The sequence below is a fragment of the Nannospalax galili genome, unplaced genomic scaffold (assembly GCF_000622305.1).
Source record: "Nannospalax galili isolate Female #2095 unplaced genomic scaffold, S.galili_v1.0 scaffold1287, whole genome shotgun sequence".
In the NCBI taxonomy this organism is placed as follows: Eukaryota; Metazoa; Chordata; class Mammalia; order Rodentia; family Spalacidae; genus Nannospalax; species Nannospalax galili.
This window is the reverse complement of record NW_008357051.1, coordinates 641,320-661,136: the sequence shown is the minus strand read 5'-3', so window position 1 is coordinate 661,136 and position 19,817 is coordinate 641,320. Positions and strand designations below refer to the sequence as shown.

At 52.7% G+C, this 19,817-nt stretch overlaps 1 protein-coding gene across 5 annotated transcripts in view; it reads left to right on the top strand.

Moving 5' to 3' along the window:
- Window positions 1-1,320: 1,320 nt before the first annotated feature.
- The window catches only part of Prdm11 (PR/SET domain 11), an 83,008-nt gene continuing 64,511 nt past the window's right edge, over window positions 1,321-19,817 (top strand). For 2 of the 5 annotated variants that reach the window (XM_029557143.1, XM_017794854.2), the window contains exon 1: window positions 1,321-1,624. In XM_029557143.1, the coding sequence (XP_029413003.1) occupies window positions 1,433-1,624 (192 nt within the window). In that variant the 5' untranslated portion in view covers window positions 1,321-1,432. Of the gene's footprint in view, window positions 1,625-2,153; window positions 2,209-11,011; window positions 11,068-16,671; window positions 16,722-19,817 lie in introns of those variants that run through there. The other 3 variants (XM_029557142.1, XM_029557140.1, XM_029557141.1) reach the window with 3 other exon arrangements.

Below are 19,817 nucleotides of genomic sequence, written 5' to 3'. Positions count from 1 at the left end.
CAGCACCCAGTGCTCTGCCTGGTCCGAGCATGCACACTCAGGAAATCTGCAGCTGTAGACTGTCACCCAGCACAGCACCAAGACTGGTCCCTTAGTGTTTACTGTGAGCAGTGACTTCTAAGTGTCTTATATACACCCTTATAGCCCCTCCCAGAGACAGCAGCTGGGCCTTACTTTTCTGCGGATGTGGGAGGCTCAAAGTCACAGGGACACTCAAGGTCACATAGCAGGTGAGAGACATGGGATTCCAAGAAACTTTATGGTGCCAACATCTAGAGAAGCAAGATGCTTCTCCCCTCCTCTCCCAGACCTCACTCAGACTCCAGGAGTTCTAAGCCCACCACCTTTGAGTGTGCTTGACCTTGGACGCCTTTTTGGAATAGCCTCGGTGTAGCTTCATCCTCTTGGTCACTGGCTCCCCTGAGGTAGCACCTTCTAACAATTGTCAGGGCCAAGTCGGACAGAACCTCTGTGGACCTTGATGGGAAGAGCCACCTGCACTGGGTAGGCCAGCCTAGACTCCTTACTTGGGTAGAATCCCTTGGGGGCTCTCCTAGAGTCAGGGAACCTGCCTAGGGTAGCAGCCTCTCTTAGGAGGGCAGACCTTGTTTTGTAGGGCCATCCCAAGAAAAATGGGTTGCTTGGTGTACAGCTGTTGTGGTTGGTTCCCCACTTATGGTGTGCCTTCATGGAAAGCCCCCGGCTTCATCATCGGTTTTCTCACCAAATCCCATATGACAGATGGAGAAAATGAGGCACCCGGCAAGTAAGTGCCACTTGAACACCTTTTCCAAGTCTGCCAGAGGGCAGGAGTCCCAGTTTCCTAATCTCAGTCTTGGTCACACTTAACTGAGCAGCACGTGCGGCTCACTCCTTTAATCTGCAGCCCGGTCTAAACAGTTAACAGTTTTTCCCTGTGTGGTCTAGGGCCCTTCCCCTGGGCGTTGGGCAGAACGGTCCTGCGTTCCCGGATTCGTGCCTTCCCCAACTTCACCTGGTTATCTCCAGACTACTGGGCACCCAAAGGGTTAAAGGGGCCCACGAAGAGGGAATCCGAAAGGGTTAAAATTATTAAACGCATTTATAAACCCCCTGACTATTTACTGGGGTTTCAAACGCACAGCGTCCGGGCCAGGAGAGCCAGGGGGCCCACCCTCGGAAGGATCTGTAGAAACGCCCAACTTTGCACCGCGACCCCCCAAAAGTATCCCGGGCGGAAAGTTGGCGCAGCCTGTCCTTTCTGCATTTTCCTGGCCCCGGTGTCGCGGCGGGAGGGTGGCCGGCGTCGCCCTCCCCGTGGGCGCAGGGCGGGGACGCGCGAGCTCCCGAGCGGGGCCGGTTTGGGGGGACGCGGGGCTCGGCGAGGCCCGGCTCCGGCCCCCTGAATTGGGGGGTCCGCGTCTGCCCCAAACGCCGCTTTCTTCCGTTTTCCATGTCATTTCCTGTACTAATAAGATGGTGGTCAAAGCAGGGGAGGAGAGCAGCAGCGAGTCGCCGCCGCGCCGCCGCGGGCGCTGAAACTTTGCGGGGCCGGGGACCCCACGCGCGGCCGCCCCGTCCCGCGGCGCCCCGCAGAGCCCGGGGCCGCACCACGCACGCGCGGCCGCCGCGGGAGCCCGGAGAGGTGAGTCGCCCGGTGGCCACGGTGGCCGTGAACATGGCTTCGGAGGGCGCTGGGCTGCGCGGGGGCCGCGGAGACATTGGGGGAGTGGGCTTCAGGGATGCGGACACGCGTGGGGCCCTCGGTCGGGTGTAGGGCGCGGGGCGCGGGGGACCCCAGGAGGCTTGGGCCCCGCAGGTCGCCACCGGCCGCCGCGGGCCTCGCGGGCCTCCGCCTCCCTCCTCCGCGCTTGCCCGCCTTGTTACAATGTAGCCTTTTCCTCCCGCCTCCGTGCCGCCCGCTGACGGACAGCGCGGTCGACCAATGGAAACGGCCAGAATATTGAGATGAGAACGCGGAGACCCGGGCGGGGCGGGGCGAGGGCGGGCTGCGGCCACTGGCCTAGTTCTGCCAGGCCGGGATCGCCCGGGCACCGGGGCCCAGAATTGGGGGTCTGGGAACAGTATAACCCACTGTGCACCCAGGTCCTCTATTAGCCGAGGGAGGGCGTGGCTGTAATCTAGTCCAAATCTGGGTTGCGGTGTGGACTCTTCGGGAAATAGCTCCCGGGTGTCGCCTCCACCCCCACCCGACTCGCAGTCCCCAAGGTACTCTGAGATGCAGAAACTGCAGAAACTTGGTGGCCAATGACCTTCTTCCCTCAAGGCCAGCCTGCCCTAGGCAGGTCGCTGCAGGAAGAACAACGGACCTGGCTTGGGCGATGCAGGCAAAAAGTTGCTGGTATCTTGAGCCCCGTTGGCAGTTGGGGTGGGGTGGGGCTTAGACCCCGGTGATGATGTGGGGATCTAGAGGAGGAAAATAGGAATCTAGTGTTTGTTCGAAATTCGCTTCGTGTGGAGGATGGCTGCGGTCTGTGATTTAGAGCGGTCCACAAGAAGCACGCCCAGTCCTTTGTGCGTGGGGACCGCGGGCAGGGAAGGGAGTCTGTGCCTCATACCTGTGAGCTTTGGGGGGTTGCCTGTCCTGAAGTGAAAGGATTTTCCGTGCAGCGCTATGCCTGTAGCACCCAGCTTGCCTTGCCCATCTGTCCACTGCAGAGGAAGGAGGGTGGGACTTTCCTGGGGCCTGGTTGGGGGTGTGAAGTGCTTGGGTCAGAAGTCTCAGGCTGTTAGCCCACATCCCTGGGGAGTGGGGCATGATCTCTGCTGGGAGCTTTCTGGGCACACAGCCCTTGCTTTATTTAGTTTCATGGAAAGGGCTTCATTGGGAACCTTCCTGCCCAGCTTTGGACTTCTCAGGGTGGCATTTGACCTCTCTGACCTGTCTTTCCTGACTGGGCCCAGCACAGCCTGTCTGGTAGGACATCAGGGAGAAGGAATGAGACTGGAGAGATGGGGCTCCTGGCCCAGGATCTGGTTCATGGTTTCAGGATAGCTCTTTGACCGTGGATGGTGCTCCCTGCACCATCTTGTGGGTATGAGAATTACCTGCCAGGCCCTAGCCCCTAGCTGACAACAACTGCCAAGGAGCAGCTGGTAACAGGGTGTGGTACCTTCTGAGTGTCAAGGATGAGGGACTCTTGTCCCAGGAGCTCTTAATCTGTCACCACAGCCATCAACTCTGGCCAGAGTTACTTGACTTTTCCTGCCCACATGTGTTCTCTGTGGTGTTGGGTGAGATTCTAGCATCTGGCTCACTCTTTACCTAGACATAACATGAACTTGTAAACAGTTCTGAAAGGGGCAAAGAGCACTAATGAAGAGTTGGAGGTCAGATTCAGCTGCCTCAGTGGCTGTCAGCACCAGGTCCCAGGCTATGCATGATCTTCCTTCATAAACCATAGCTAATCTTGGTCAAAGGCACAGACTTACTGGTCCTTAAGGCAGACACCTGAGTCTGTGTCCCTCTGCCAGTTCATCCATCTCCAGGCCCCGAGAGTGTGGTCCTTCTGAGTGAATCTATCCCTGCTTCTTTTTTAAAAAATATATATTTTATTTATTATTTTTATTTTATGTGTATGAATGTAATACCTGCACATACGTAAGTGCACCAGTGTTGTACCATGCCCTCGGAGGTCAGATGAGGGCATCAGATACCCTGGAACTGGAGTTACAAATGATTGTTAGCTGCCATGTGGTGCTGGGAATCAAACCTGGGTCCTCTGCAAGTGCTCTTGACCACTGAGCAACCTCTCCAGCCCCTCCATTATTTTTCTGTTACTCTTCTATAACCCTAGTGTTCCTTCACCAATGTCCTACAGAAAATGTAAAACACATCTAATTGATCTTTTAGAGATAAATTCAGTCTGGGAATTTATTTTATGTGTATGAATGTATTGCCTGCATGTTTGTGAGTGCACCCGTGTCATGCAATGCAACGGAGGTCAGAAGAGGGCTTTGGATTCCCCTGGAACTGGAGTTAAGGATGGTTTGTAGCCGCCATGTGGGTGCTGGGAATTGACCCTGGGTCCTCTGCAAGAGCAGTCAATGCTCTTAACCGCTGAGCCGTCTCTCCAGCCCCTTATCCCTGCTTCTTAACTCCTTCTCTCCAGCATATTGGTGAGGCCACACTTCCTGTCCTCAGGACAACTTCAAAGGCCCTCCAGTGCACTTGCCCTTGGTCCTCTGCCTCAGCACTACACTCGGAAATATGGTCCAGTGAAGGTCATGGTAGGCTTTCTGGTTCTTGCTCTCTCTCCCTTTCCAGTCTGCCCAGTGCATTTCTGATAAAGAATCAAATTGTTACCATGACCTAAAAGACTGCCTGTAACATGCCTCACATTCTTTGTTCAGTGCCATCGCCTGCCTCCCCCATCTCTCTGTGCCCAGCCCACTCTGCCCTGGCCTGGGAATCCTGACCCAGTTACCATTTATGAATGAGCGAAAGATGGGAAGCAAGACAGGTGTCTGGCAGTCTTAGGGCTCCCTAAAACATTCACAGTTAATGCAGGCCTACCACAGGGTTGAGTTCAGGCCCTCTAATGATAGGGTCAGGACATGTGAGCAGCTAGTGAATTGGGAGCTACCACAGATGTCACTTGTAGGCTAAAGCATTGAACTATCAATACGAGAATCTCCCGGGAGCTCTTTCCTTGTGTGGTGGCACCTGATAGCTGGCTGGTGACTGCTTCTCTGTCACTTAGTGAGCAGAGCCCCTTAATGGTCCACAATGACATGCAGTACATGAGCTAGACTTTTTTTGTTCTAACCACCAAGACCCAGTGTTGTTTGTTATTGCAGTGTAACCTCACCAGTACTGAATGTTGCAGGGACAAATTGACATTCTGGGCAGACAAAGTAGTGCATGGACTGCCATAGCTTTGTGTAGCCTCTTCCAGGAAGTCTTCCTAGGTTAGGCCAGTTCTCAGGTTACAGATATTCCTGGTCTCATCCTCCTCTTGTTTTCATAGCAACTTTCCACACACTGGTATTATTATTTGGTGTTGTCCTGGTTATTTTCTATTGCTGTGATAAAAAACACTAACCAAAACCAACTTGGGGAGGAAAGGATTTATTTTATCTTCTCTTAGGTCACAGTTCATCACTGAAGGAAGTCAGGGCAGGAACTCAGAGTGGGAACCTGGAGGTAAAAGCTGAAACACAGACCATGAAGGAATGCTGCTTCCTGGCTTGTTCTCTTTGTCTGTGCTCAGCCTATGCAACCTAGGACCACCTGCCCATGGATGGCACTGCCCACAATGAGCTGGGCCCTCCCTCCCACATCACTCAGCAATCAAGAAAATGCCCCACAGACATTGGCCACATGCCAGTCCAGTGGAAGAAATTCCTCAGTTGAGAGTCCCTCCACCCAGGTATGTCAAGTTGACAAGTGAAGCTAGCCAGCACAGTGGTAATCTAGTTTCTCCATCAGACCATGAGTCTGTGTTAGGTAGGTGATTCTTGTCTAAGAGCTGTGTGGTAAATGCCTTCTGGGAGTCCTCAGCAGTGACTCTGTCACAGATGGGGCCTAAGGACAGGCAGTATGCTGTGATCCCTGCCGGAAGGTGTGGGACATGGCAGGCAGTGACTTGCAGAGGAAAGATCTAAAGATCTTGGTCTTTCTGGGTATCTGTACCCGGTGGCACTGTGTTTCAAAGAACTATTGGAGGGAATTCCAGGAGAGTAAAAGGATAAGATTTGAGACTCTTGAGAATTCAGTGCTGGGACCAAGGGGAAGAGATCCAAGAAGACAGGGTGATGTGTGCCTGACAGTGTCTAACCATTTGCATTGTATATAGGTCCTTTTTCCATAGCAGTAGTGAAAGTCTGAGGCCAGAGACTGTCTAAAGCAAAGGGCTTCATTTAGGCCACAGTTTTAGAGTCTGAAAGTCCAAACAGCATGGCCCGAGCTCTGGGGAGAGTCCCTGTTGCGTGTGTCCCATCATGGTGTATGGTACCGTGGCAGGGGCACGTGACAGGGAGAGATTGCATGGTAAGACAGGAAGTAAGGTGTGGAGGAACAGATTTTCTGTATAATTCATCTTCCGAGATCTCGCTAGGGTCCCATCAAGAACTACACTAATTCCTTCCAGGCCAGGGCCCCAGGGACCACCCACTTCTGCACTGCCACATGAGTTTCTAACACATGAACCCCTAGGGACACACTTAAGTCCTAGCCAAGCCATAGCACACCCTGTTCTGTACTTCACAGGTATTTTACAGATGGGGAAACTGAGGCTCTCATAGGTAAGGGGTGTAGAGCTAATGGTGGAGTTAGAATCAGAGCTGTGGGCAAGAGCAGAACCTTCTGGGACAAGCACTGTGGAAGTTTCTTTCTTGTGGGGTCAGATAGATCTCCCTGGACACCCTTCTGACCGTGGGGTTTGAATAGAGGGGTGCCTGGCCCTGGGGTACTGGAGGTGGGACTTGGGGACTTAATCTGAAGCCGGCTCGTAATTGCCACCCCTGGCTGGAGCCTGTGAGTCCTTGGAGGCCCTAGAGCTCCCATGTTCTCAGAGTGGGGCCTTGGAGGGGCTTCCCAGCAGCTGGCCCAGGGGCTGTGCTGGAAAAACAAGCTGTGCAGAAAGAAAAAAACAATAAAGGAGGCAGAAAAACGTGCTGTTATTTTTAAAAACTCTCATTTCCTATTGCAGATTTGTATCTGCATCTAGAGGGCTGATGTTCACACAATGTACCCATTCTCACGGGGACGTCTCCATCCAAAGACTCTTCAAGAGAGGAACAAGAGAAGAAGCTGGGGGTCTAGGGGATAGGTGTCCTCCTGACCTTCATTCCCTCACCAGGGGTTGGCACTCGTGTTATAGTAGTGTCAGACTTGGGGCAACCCAGTCCTTGTCTTCTAGAGCTCACAGGCCAACACAGAAGTTGAGTGCCAGGCCAGGTGGCCACAGGTTATAGTAGAAAGGACAGAGGATGGCTGTGGAGTCTGAGTCAAGTCTAGCTTCCCAGAGGAAGCCTCCAGACGGCTTTGAAGTATGGGTAGAATGTAGAAGAAGAAAGAGGTGAGGCAGGGAACCAGACATGGGGCAGGGGCAGTGGAAGGGCTTAGGGAGGAGAGAGTGGCTTTGTGACTGGTGAGTGTATGGGTGGGAGAAGTGGAAAGACTATATTAGAGCAATGTCCTGTCCCAGGACAGGGGCGCCATCTCCCTGGACACTGTTCTTAACCCCTCAACTCCCTGTCTCTGTTTCCTACTTTCTCTCTTCATAACATAGCCAATATTTTACCCACCTTTCCCCCCTCCCTTTCTGTAAGTTCTCCCAGAGAGCTGGAATCACTGTTACTTGGTTGGCTCCTGTGAACAGTACATAGGGCTTAGTGATGCTGTGTGGAAGAGTGCCTGAATGGAGCACAGTCTCCTTATTTTTCTCATTCTCCACTTGGGGACACTGAGGCTCAGAGAGGGAGATGATTTCACAGTTGGTAAGCAGCACAGCTGGAATTTGAAGCTGGATGACCTGGCTCCTGAGCACTCCCACCTAACCCTGGCACTAATCACCAGCTAGGCTGGAAGAGTCCTGCTGGCCAAGCTTAGGGGAAGTTTGCATACTGGTGGGCTGCAGGGCGCCTGCGAGGGCTTTTTAAGACATGATGATCAGATCCACGATTCTGAAGGCAGAGAGGCTGCATAGGAGGTGGTTACAGAGGAGGTTGAGAGCCATGTGGTGGCCTTCCAAAGGGGGAAGGACAGAGTCACAATATACTGGGGCCTAGTTCAAGGGGGCAGGCAATGCTAGTGTACCTGGCTTTGCTTTAATGTACCTGGGGCTGGCTCCTTGCAAGGAAAGGGATGTTTAGAAGACACTGGGGAGTGGGTTGGTGAGGCTGACGCTGCCTCAGGTCCCTTCCCACCAATGTTGCTTGGCAGTAGGGTGTCTTGACAGCATGCCACTCCTCCTAGACTGACTGTTTCCCATCTTCAGAGTTAGGTGATAACAATGCCCAGCTTGAGGCTGAACAGACAACTCTCAGCACCAAGTACTGGGCACCAGAGGCTGGTTATTGGGTTAGCTCAGGCCGTCTTCCCTGATGTAAAGTCACTGGCTGCTGGGGAGGCACGACCTGGACATGATCATCTTGTGTCCCTTGCTGGGAACAAGGTGTCTGAAATAGGCTGTGCAGAGTTCTCTGCACTTGTCAGTGGTGCGGCCATACCCTCGGGCACTCATTCTACCTGAGGCTGCTGTCTAAGGTCATTGAGCCTGTCTGGCCTCACATTCCTTTTCTGGCCATGAAGATGATAGTGCGGGTCCTGCCTCATATTCTGTGGAAGAAAATATTTTCCTGTATGTTGTCAGCACCAAACACTATGGTCAGCTGCTGGAAGGAGCACATTTTGAGCACCAGGGTCCTTGAAAACAGGAGGTTGCTTATCCATGTATGAAAGGGTAAACTCGGGGCCCATAGAGGGCCAGTGACTAGTTACAGGGCACACAGTCATATTCAAAGCTTTCCAGTTACCCTGCAAAATCCATAACATACAGGAAGCCTGTGGGGCCACTTTGTGTCTTGCCTAACAATTCCCAGAAGGTTTCTTAGTGCTTTAAAAACAGACTTGGGGGGCTGGAGAGATGGCTCAGTGGTTATGAGCGCTGACTGCTCTTGCAGAGGATCTGGGTTTGATTCCCAACATCTACATGGCAACTAACAACCATGTGTAACTCCAGTTTCAGAGGAATCCAGTGCTCTCCTCTGACCTCCGTGGGCATTGCACGACACGGGTGCATTTACAGACATGCAGGCAATACATTCATGTGCACAAAATAAAAATAATAAATAAAATATTTAGAAATCATATTTGGTTTACAGGGTCTTTGCTGATACAGCTGTTTTCAGGGTCATCCTTAGCCCAGGAACCTCAGGAGTGAGAAACTGGAGGCACATCTGGATAGACCAAGAGCCTCTGAAGAAGTGATGACAGGGGAGGGTACCAGACACTGCTGGCACCCTGCCTCCTGGCATCAGCCTCACAGCAGAGTGTCTGTGGAGCCTGACTTCTCTTTTCAGATAGGCACACCTGAGCCTCTGGAGCTTTCTATACCTTCTGGAACTTTCTTTCCCTTTCCATCTGACACAGAAAGGAACCCAGGATTCTCCTCCCAGCTGCGCCTTTTTCCCAGGAAGGCCAGCTTTTGTGACACCCATTATGCAGTGGAGGAAATCGAGGCCTAGAAACTAGAAGTGACTCAAGGGAGAGTATACATTTTATAGATGCCCAGCTCAAATTCTAACTCCAAACCCAGCACTCCTTCCTCTGTGCCCCAGTACATCTCTCCTGGAACTGCAGCAGTCTGGGGACTTAAGTGGATATCTGTGAGCAGCCATGGGTCCGCTGACTGTTTGAATACCTTTGTGGCACAGAGCTGGCCTCTGTGGTGGGGACAGAAGCTATAGCCCTGGGCAGTGTGGTAGGAAGGACTTTCCAGTGGCTGAAGACTAGTGGTGACCAATGTGTTGCCTGTCCATACTCAGGGCAGGGTTGGAAGGCAAACCCAGGGTGAACAGGTATGTGTTTAAGGCTATTGGTTTGACTCAGTCCTCAGCTGGGCTGATAAAGATGTCGGTGAACAAATAAATATTGATCAGCCCCCACAGTGCCAGAGTGATCAGACTTGTTTCTCCTACATGCTCACACTTTCCTGGAGGCAAAGGATGAGAGCCAGCAAAGGAGTCTTCTGCCCACTTCCCTGGGGGATGGAGTACCTGGTTTGGGGTACATGAAAGACAGGGATGGTATCCAAGTAGACCCTCAGCCCTGGCAGGAAGAAAGCCTGTCTCAGGACCAGCACATGGAGCCCCAGCTGCAGAGGTCCCAGCATTCTTATGGCCAAGGTTAGGCTGTGTTTCTGGAGGGTGGGGAGGCTACAGGTGGGACCTGGCCTGGACCTCCCTCATAGCCCCAGCACAGTCAGAGTGGCTTTCTTTGTGTGTGTCTGTACGTACACATGTGGCTATACAAAGCCCCTCTGCAGGCCAGCTCGGTTCCTGAGGGAGGACAGACTAGCTAGATGTGCTGGCATTTGCAGACCCAGCCAGGGGATATGGAAAGGAAGAAGAAGCCCTTGCCTGTGGGAGGGGAAGAAGAGTGTGCTAAAGATATCTGCAATTTAGCAGCTTGAGATTTACCCCCCAAGAGAAGGCTTTGTTCGTGTGGGCTTCTAGGCCTTACTACCAACCCACTTGCCAGAGGCCCATAGATGTGCACAGCCCTGTTAACCTTCTCTCTGTCCCATGATGCTAGCTAGTATTGTTAGATTCAGTTTGCAAAGGTGAAATAGAGGCCCAGAGACATGAAGTGACTTATCCAAGGTTACACAGCTGGGAAAAGCTGAGCCAAGATCACTTCCTGTTACTGCTGGCAGTGGCCTGGGCTACAGTGGCTTTTCGTTGGGTGATTGGCAGCTTCCACTTTCTCCCGCTGGGTGATGCAAAGAAAACATAGGACATGGACAGCTATGGCCAGGCCAGTTGTCCTTACCTCTTCTACATACCCATCTGGGAAATGGGAGCTATTTGTACAAGTGTTGCTGTATTACAGGACTTTCTTACTCAACATTTGATCAGCAGGTGTCTGAGAGGCACCCCCTTGGACTCTGGGGGTGCAAAGACACACTGCCGGATGGTTGACCTTGGAACAGTAGGTGAACATCGTCCTGGCCAGTGCTACCCAGTGCATGCTGGGTAGACCCCCTGCCTGAGGTGAACAGCTGGTCTGTTGTTGGGCTGTTACTAATCTGCTGAGAGAGAGGCATAGAATTGGAGAACAATCTCTGAGAAACGCACACTGCAACTTGACAACCCTATGTCATTTTTACTGTATTTTACAAAAGCAACTGTTGGCCACAGTTTGGAAACTGAAAAGAATTCTCTTTACCACAAATAGTCTGAGCAGTTCTGGCATGGATCCTAACTGTGACTGAAGGCAGGAAGTGCTCAACTGTTCAAAAGGAAGAGGGAGCAAGGATTGGCCTTGGGCAGTGGGGAGGGAAGGCCTCCCAGAGGCAGCGTGAGCAGCTGGACTCTGAGGGAACAGTAGAGGCGTGCCAGGTGAAGTAAAGGGGAAAGGCATTTGGGTGCCAGGGACAGTGTGTGCAAAGGTGGGCTGCAGGAGCATTGTGATCCAAGGAATTGGTGTTTAGGAAAGAGGAGGTGGGGATGGCCCTTGGCAGGCCTTGACTACCATTAGAAGGGGTTGCCCTGGAGGTACTGGGGAGCTCTTGATAGTTCCTTAGTAAGGGGAGGTGCAGTCAGTTTTGTGTTTGAAAACTTCTGTCCTAGTGGTAGCTTGAAGCAGGAGATAAGGTCATAGTGGTTTGGAGGCTGAAGAAGGCCTCCCTGGTGTGTGTTTCACTGAGATTTCCAGTTGTGGGGGAGGCTAACCTTGAGTTCAGGGGAACGAGTTTCTGGGGAGCAGATCTCTGCCCATCCCATGAGGCAGTCCTGGCTAGCAGGCCAGCAGGCCTTTGGTGTCAGCCCCACAGCCTTCTTAGGCTGTCCAGGTCACACCTGGTGTGGTTGCTGACTGTGGCTGAAGCTTCATTCCTCCCTACCTCTTTCACCAGAGCTGCAGGGGCGTGGCCTGGAGAGCAGCCAGTGGGGTGCCGTAATTCTCTGGGGCTTGGTGGGGCCATGTGCAGGGAGTGGACAGGAGGGGAAGGCTGGGGCTTGTTGCAAAAGCTGGGGCTATCTGGGCTTGTGACTGGAGGCCTGGGATCTGTTTGGGTGTGAAAAGGGACGGTGGCCTGCAGCTGATTCCTGCAGGGACCCTCTCATGGCCAGGGTGGAGACCTGCATTCATTCTACACCTGGGCGCTCTTCCCAACCTGAGGCAGCCCATGGGAGTGTCACGTAGCACCAGAGAATTACCCCCGTAGCCCTCACCCCTCTCCCAGCCTCTGTTCTGAGCCGAATGACCCACCTTGTCCCAGGGTTTCTGGGAGCAATCCAAGGTGTGCCTAAACCTGCATGTGGCTACAAGCCCAGGAAGGGGGGCTGCCTAGGAGGGAGCTGTGGGAGTGCCCCTCCCGCTAGCACCAGCCTCACCCTTCTCCTTGGGGCCCTGTTCAGGGTGCCCCTGGCTCTCTCTCTGTTGGGCTCCCAGACCAGCTGGGCAGGGAGCTGCAGCAGGCGAGTGTCTGCACTCCTGCAGAACAGGGAAGGGCAGGGCAGGCCTTCCTCCTCTGACCCAGCTTGGGCTTCCTTCCAGCCAGCCAGGAGTCATGGAAGAGACTTCATTTTGACAGTGGCTCTGGTCACACAGGGAGACTGGCAGCCTGGGTGGGGGCCCCTGCCTCAAGCTTCCTCCTGATGCCTGTCATCCCTAAAGCTGGCACTTGGCCCTGTGTCATACAGGGCTGCCTTGCTTCTCCATGGCCCTGTTGCTCAAAGGACAGCCAGGGCCAGTTCAGCAGGGCCCCCAGTGGAATCCTCCTAGGTTACACCTAGGGTTCAAAGGCACATTTATGCACTTGGCTTGTCTCAGGTTCATTCAGCTTCTCCCAGTGCCAGAACTCCCCTCTTCCTCACTTCCATGCCCCTCCTGCTCACCCCCACCCTGTTTCTTCATTGGCCTAGCTTCCAGGTCCCCTTCCTTCCTGAGCACTGGGCCTCAGCCTGAGCCAGTGGCAAGAAGGTATCCCTAGCCCTTTGAATGCTTTTCTGTGTTCTCCCTTGGGCCCTGTCTTCACCTGCAGCCTGGGGCTGCAACGGGCTTCATGTCTGCTCCCCAAGCTCCTAGACTTGTGCAAGACTGGCTGTGCTGGAGCCCAGGCATTGCCTTTTCATCTCTCCAGTGTCTGGGATCCAGAGTGTGGCCGAGATCACTTGTGTTAATGAAGTGACTGTCATTCATGGCGGCAGAGTGACATTAGCTCAGTTTAGACACACAGCCAGCTAGGGAAACACCCATCATTGGCCCATTTGGCTGATGGACAAGCTGAGGTTCTCAAGGGTTCAGTGACATCAAGGCCTTTTGGAAAGTTGGGGCAGAGCCAAGACTCAGCCATACTCCACCTGACTCTTCTTTCTACACCGGGGCTGGCTTGCAAATAATGATGTCATTGGCATTTGCTTGTTACATGGTCCTGACATGGCCTGGGTTTGGTTGGGGCTGCCACGTTTAGTCTGTTTTGGGTTTGGGTTCACTGGGCAGCTAGGGCTTGTGTCTGGATCCTGTGTCACAGTTGGGAAGTTAGCCCAGTGAGCCTTTGGTATTCATGTCCACTTTTTCCTCTCTCCTTTCTGAACTTTACCTCCATGCAAGATCCTCCCCCAGACATATCCTGTACCCCTGAAGCACCTCAGAAGTAGGTCAAGAGCTGGGCAGGTGCTAGGACAGAGGCTGGAGGTCACTGGGGAACCTGGCCTGCATGGGGGATAGAGGGTGGCTCTCAATAGCCAGTCTGTGCACCTCTGACTGCCTAAGCCATTTCTTCTTAAGTCTCATGGAGGACCTACGTGGCCCAGGCTCCCCCTTCTCCAGGATTCTAAGTGTTATGCTTCCTTAAAATGACCCTGTGTAGGGCAGACAGGCCTTTTGTCCTAGTTTGTTTCTCCATTGCTGTGACAAAACACTCTGACCACTATCAACTTGGGGAGGAATGGATTTATTTGTCCTACATCTCCCAGGTTACAGTTCATCAGGGAGCACAAAGTAGGAACTCAGGGCAGGAACCTGGAGTCAGGAGCCTGGAGCACAGGCCATGGAGGATCACTGCTTACTGACTTGCTCCCTTGGCCCCTGCTCAGCCTGCTTTCTTATGCAACACAGGCCCACCTGCCCAGGGGTGGCACCTTCCACATCACTCAACAACCAAGAAGGTGCCCCTGGACATGGCCTGTGGCCAGTCCAATGAAGGCAATTCCCCAATTGAGACTCCCTCAACCCAGGTGTGTCAAGTTGACACTAAAGCTATCCAGCACACCTTTGTTCCTGCTTTCCTAACCAGGCTAAGAAGGGCCATCCAATCCACCTGAGATATTTGAATTTTCTCTGATACCCCCCACTCCTAGGATAGATGCTTGCATACATTGGGGCCTGGCAGCTTGCTGTTTCCCAAGGCAGATCTTTGTGTCTTTTTAATTTTTTATGCTGAGATTTAATCCTATAAAAACATACAAGTATATATTTGCTGTAAAAGTGCAATGTTAACAAATGAATTATGGTCTTTTTTGGCACCATCCACATTTCTGCCTCCTCCCTAAGGTTAAACATCACAGTTATGTTCCCTTGTGATCTTTTTCTATAGGTAAACTCATAGCATATAGGCACATGTACAATGTGGTCGGGATGTGTGTGTGTGTGTGTGTGTGTGTGTGTGTTTGTGTGTGTGCAGTTGTCTGCAGTACTGACTATTGTGAAAACTGAATTTCTCACTTAATATTCTATCCATACATTCTAGCTGGCTTTTGTGATGTGTGTGCATATGTGTACATGTGTGTGTATATGTTGGTGTGTGTTTGTCCATGTGGAGGCACACATATGTGTGCTTGTTCTTGTGGAGACCAGAGATCAGTGTCCACTGTCTCCCTCAGTCACTCCACTCTTTTTGTTTTTGAAACAGGGTCTTTCTATAGCCCCAGTTAGCCTGGAACTTGCTATTTAGACCAGACTGGCCCCAATAACACAGAGGTCTGCCTGTCTTTGCCTCCTAGGGCCGGGATTAAAGGTGTATGCCACCACATCCTGCCCTCTACCTTATTTTTTGAGGCAAGCTGTCCTAGAACCTGGAGCTCAATGACTGAGTAGTCTGGCTGGCCAGCAAGCACCAGGGATCCTCCTGTCTCTGCCTCCTCAGCTCTGGTATTGCAGGTGCACACTGGTGCATCTGACCTTTATATATATATATATTGGAGGGGCTTGAACTCAGGTCCTCAATGCTTTCATGGCATGTACTTTACCAATCCATCTCCCCAGCCTTCTCCCCAACTGCCCTTTGCTATGTAGTCCAGGCTGAATTTAACTCAATGTGTACCAGGCTGACTTCCAACTTGTTGATCCTCCTTCTGGTTTCTGGAATTATAGACCTGTGCCATCACACTCAGTGTGACTTTTATATAAAGAGCTACCATTTTTTAAACACTGACACACAGTATTTGGAGAGCACTGTTGCCATTTACATAGCCCTTCCCCTGTTCCTGGACATTGAGGTTAGCTCCTATTTTATTCTAGTGCCTTCTTAGCCTCTTTAGAGCCACTGGTGGGTTATGGGAGCCTACTGCATTTAAAAAATTTTATTGTGTGATATTTGAAATTTGTCCACTGAGAGTTTGTGCAGAACCAAATAGCTCCCACCTTGGTCTGCAGGATGCCCCATTGTCTGTGGCCCCTAGAGTTACCTCTCTTTCACATTCTTTTTTTCTGCCTTGTTCCAGTTCTGATGAGCTAGGGGCAGGAAGGGGTGATGGTGGTTCAAAAGATCAGTGATCTCTGACAGAATGCCTGGGTATATATCCTGACCCAGCTCCTCCAGAACTGCCCGTTTCTGTGAGGACAGCGGAAACCCCCTGTATGTGGCCTGGCTTTGTCCTCCGTGGACCAAAAATAACAACAGACCCACGTCACTGAGCTGCCTTAAGTGCAAAGGGCCATGTCAGGCAAAGGGTAGATGTCCCTGTCCTGGGGTCCTGCCTCTGCCTTAGCTGAGATCTGCCTCAGTGGGCACTGAGGCTGTGACCCTGGTGGGCAGCCTCGGTTGGCCCTCGCCTTTGCGACGCCTACAATTCCTGGCCAACGTGTGTCCCCGAGGAGGCTGCTGCCTGGGAATAAAGTGGGCGATAAGATTTCTACCCTGCTTAGCCTTGAAAGTCCTGGACCAGGGCCTGCAGAGAGGGAAAGAGGCCATCCTGAACATTTGCTCCACGGAGGTGGCCAGGAGCCTGGTACCTGATGTAACCCCACACCTTGGGCACATTCACTTGCTCTCAATGGGGCTGTTGTGACTGTGGATTTGATCTCTGTTGGTCTGTGTGCGGGGTGGGCAGGAGAAGAAAGCAGCTTGAGGCCAGCCCCTCTCCCCTCCAGGACCTGGGTGTCTCAGAGCTACATTGGCCCTGGAAAGGGTTTGCCTCGGGCTCTGGGGACACTACTGCTCCTGGTTACATCATGACACTGGAAGAGTGGCCTGTGGCTCTTCCTTACACAGCTTCCAAGCTGTAGGCCACCTGCACACCACTACTTGACCAGCTCACCTTGTGAAACAGATGCCCTGGCTGTGGCCATTGCACAAATGGAGAAACTGAGCTTGCAGGATGCTAAGTGACTTGGCAGAGCCACCCCCAGGGTTGGTGGCTGACAGGGGTAGGAGTGGTACCCAGGCCATCTGGCTCTCTGTAAGGTTCTTTCTCACTAGGCCACTTGATGTGGTCATTTTGGCAGAGGGTGCCTGGCCCGGCAGCCTACTTGGCCTTGCCTCTCTGACCAGCAGCATGTGGTCAGTGAGTGCAGACGGCTGGGATTAGTTCCTAAAAGAGGAGAAGTGCGTGACTAGCCTGGCCCAGCCCTCCCTAACCCCAAGCCACAAACTCTCCTAATAGTTGAAGTAGCTGGCTCCCAAGTCACTGCTCCAACACAAGGTCCCTCTGCCCTGCTAGGGAGTGGACTCTGGGTTAGGGCCTGTCCTGTGGGGTGAGGAGGGGGTTGCAGTAAGACCGGGGACTCCCATGGAAGCAGCCATCACTGGACCAGTTTTCAACTGGGGAAAGTAAGTCTCTGGGAGATCAAGGGGTTGGTGGGTGCTGGTGGATGGCATGGTACCTGCCAGCCCTCACTATTCTAGACACTGGCCCCTGCTCTTGGTTTACAAAGGCATCAACCCTGAAGTTAAGGTCACAGGGGCCATGTTAGAGGGACCTGACTTGGGTCCTGTCTTCCACATACTGCTCACCTGTACCAGGTGTTATTTTGACATTCCATCCTTAGAATAACCCAGGGCGGCTGCCATTATTGCTTCCCATGTACAACTGGGGAAACTGAGGCACAGGGCAGCTAATTGACTTCCCAAGATTTTGTGTGACTAAAATCTTTGACATGCATGACAGCCTTGTGACTGCCACACCCCTATGTGTGGGCCACTACACAGTACTGTTTGGGTGGAAGGCCTTGAGGACTGTAACACTTTGCTCCTGTCATTCTTCCCCTCCCTTTCTCTCCTCTCCCCTCCTCTCCTCTTCCAAGCAGGGGCCAAATCCAGGGCCTACAGGTGACAAACTCTCACCATGTAGCCCACACTGGCTTCAAACTTACAGCAATCCTCCTGCTCAGCTTCCTGAGTGCTGGGATCTTGGGTGTGCATATCACTGTACCTGGACAGCCTTCTGCCTTTCTCACACAGAGCTATGCAGAGCAGGGCCTCCGTCAGACTGTGGAACAAGGGATTGGGTAAGATGCACCAATAGTTGGGAGGCTTTGGGCAAGTGACTTGGTCTCTTTGCACATGGACTTTGATAGGCAGGGACCATGTTGTGGAGTTTGAAAGTACTGTGCTCAGAGCCACAGGCAGCTGTGGTCACTCTGGGATACCTGCTATTGAACTGATCAGAACTGCCTCCTAGGGCAAAGGTGGAGCTGCACCCAGCTGTCCACACAGGTGCTCACCTGCCAGCCCCAGGGACAGAGGTTCATTCTCTCTGTGTGGGTGGCTGTGGGATGTCACCCGTGCTGGCTCTGGCTTCCTCTGAAGCCAGAAGAGCTGAGGACAGATGATACCTGTCTTCATGCAGGAGTCTTGGATCTCCCTTAGCACCATGCCACCCCACCCAGGAGCCCAGCTTTAATCAGGCTAAAGAAGGTATGGTATCTTACCTGCCTCATCTCCTGCCTTTAGATTACCCTGTCCCCCTTCAGTGGCTCACATGTCTGCTGTCCATTCCAAACTGGGAACAGGTGCCAGGGTTTGAACCAGATCTAGGATCTCAGTGGGGCTCAGGAGTGACCCTACCTCAGTAGCTCCTGCATTCAGGGAGTCTCCCATTCTCACCCAGATTTACTCTCTGCATAAATAGCTCCAAAGCAGGGTCTTTGTGGTTGGACTTGTCTTACATTTGCTGTGCAGCTCTACATAAGTCCCTTCCTCTCTCTGGACCTCGGTGTCCCACCCTGTGCTGTGAGGCTGTGGGGTTCGCTGCTGTTCTCTGTTCTGTCTCTTCCTCATAGGTGTGTCTTATGCCTCAGGACCCATACTAACAAGTTCTCAGCTTCTTTTTATGACACTGGGATAGTAAGGACCCCTCTACCTTGCCAGTATGGGGCAGTAGGGCTTGAATCCGATCCGAGAGCCTGAGAGTAGAAAGTACATGGTAGGTATGGTGGGGCAGACAGTGTCCCCTCCTCAAACTCACTTGGGGACTTGGTTGGACAGAGGCATCAGGCACAGGAAAGCACACAGTGTAGAAGGCAGGGATCTGGGATCAAATACTGCTTTGTTACTTTCCAGCTTTGCTTCAGTTTCTTGACCTTGGGGATAAGGGTGTTGAGGATAAAGTGGGTGGACATATGCTTAGCAGGAATCCAGGCATGTGTCCAGCTTACTGTAGGTCTGTTGGCAGGGAGGCGTTGGGGAGGGACTCAGGAAGCTTCAGAAGTCGTGCTAGCAGCCCGGGAGGCCAAGGCCAGAAATAGAAGAGCCTGGAGACAGGGGCTCCAGATGGCCAGGCCACCCTCCACCAGCCCCAGAGGCCACCTGAGTCAGCAGTGCAGCCCACCCCCCAGGGCTGATGGCCACATCAGTTACTTGGCAGCCTTCGGGCTAATTTTACCTTCTTGGTTTTCATGATTCATTTCCCATCTAGAGGCTTCTGAGGAAAATGGAAAGGTCTCTGCCAGCCGGATGCTAGGCACCAGCCACAGCAGAACACCTGTGCCTGAGTGGGGGGCTGCTGAGTGCTTCCCCTAGATGGGACACCCGTGGACCTGGAGGGCCCCTATGCCACCATGTCCCAGGGCCTTGGGTTATGAGGACTCAGCATAAATGAGCCACAGCAGACCCTGGGGCTGGAATCCAGCTAAACGTAAAGAGATTTGGAATCCAATGGTTTCATCTGCATGACCACCAGAGCCTATTTCCTCCTCTGTGGTGGGGCAGGTTGGCTAGGATGTCTTTCACCCTGCTGGTCTAGCTCTGAGAGTTTGCATAAGGCTATTTTTTGTTTGTTTTTGTTTTTGTTTTTGTTTCAGAGCCAGCAGATCCTAAAAGATCAAGCCTACTTACCTTGTGGTACAGATAGGTAAACTGAGGTCCAGTGCATAAATGGAAGAGGTGAGGATCTCTGGCTCACAGCAGCACAGCATGACTTACATTGTTTTCATCTGGAGGGAAAATGCGTGGCTTCCCCAATCTATCCCATAATGATCACATCCAGGAGTCTGCCTTCCTAGCTTCTACAGGAGCCACCTCTTGCAGGGATCTGCTGTCTTGGCCCTGCCTCCTTGCTTCTCCTGCATGGCTGGGGTGGGTCTCCAGGGCTGCTGGCCAGCCAGTCCTAGAAGCTTCCAGCACATACCTTTGCCCCTCTTCACCTCAAGTCTGCGGGGTGCAGGACTTTGGGGGAGCAATAGAAGGGGAGACAGATCAGGTAGGGCAGTTCGTGGAACAGCCCCAACTCCATCTGGGACTGGTCCTCAGGACAAGGATGTCTCATAACTTCCCACAGGTCAGTAGCTTAGATACCCTGGCAGGGAACACACAAGGGTGGGTGATAGGCCTACTTCCACAGTTATCTCAGGGTGGGCGGGGCAGGTTCTGTTGGAATTACCTGCTGGGTCCTCCCAGGAAGCCCCTCTACTCTGTGGAGGACCCTTC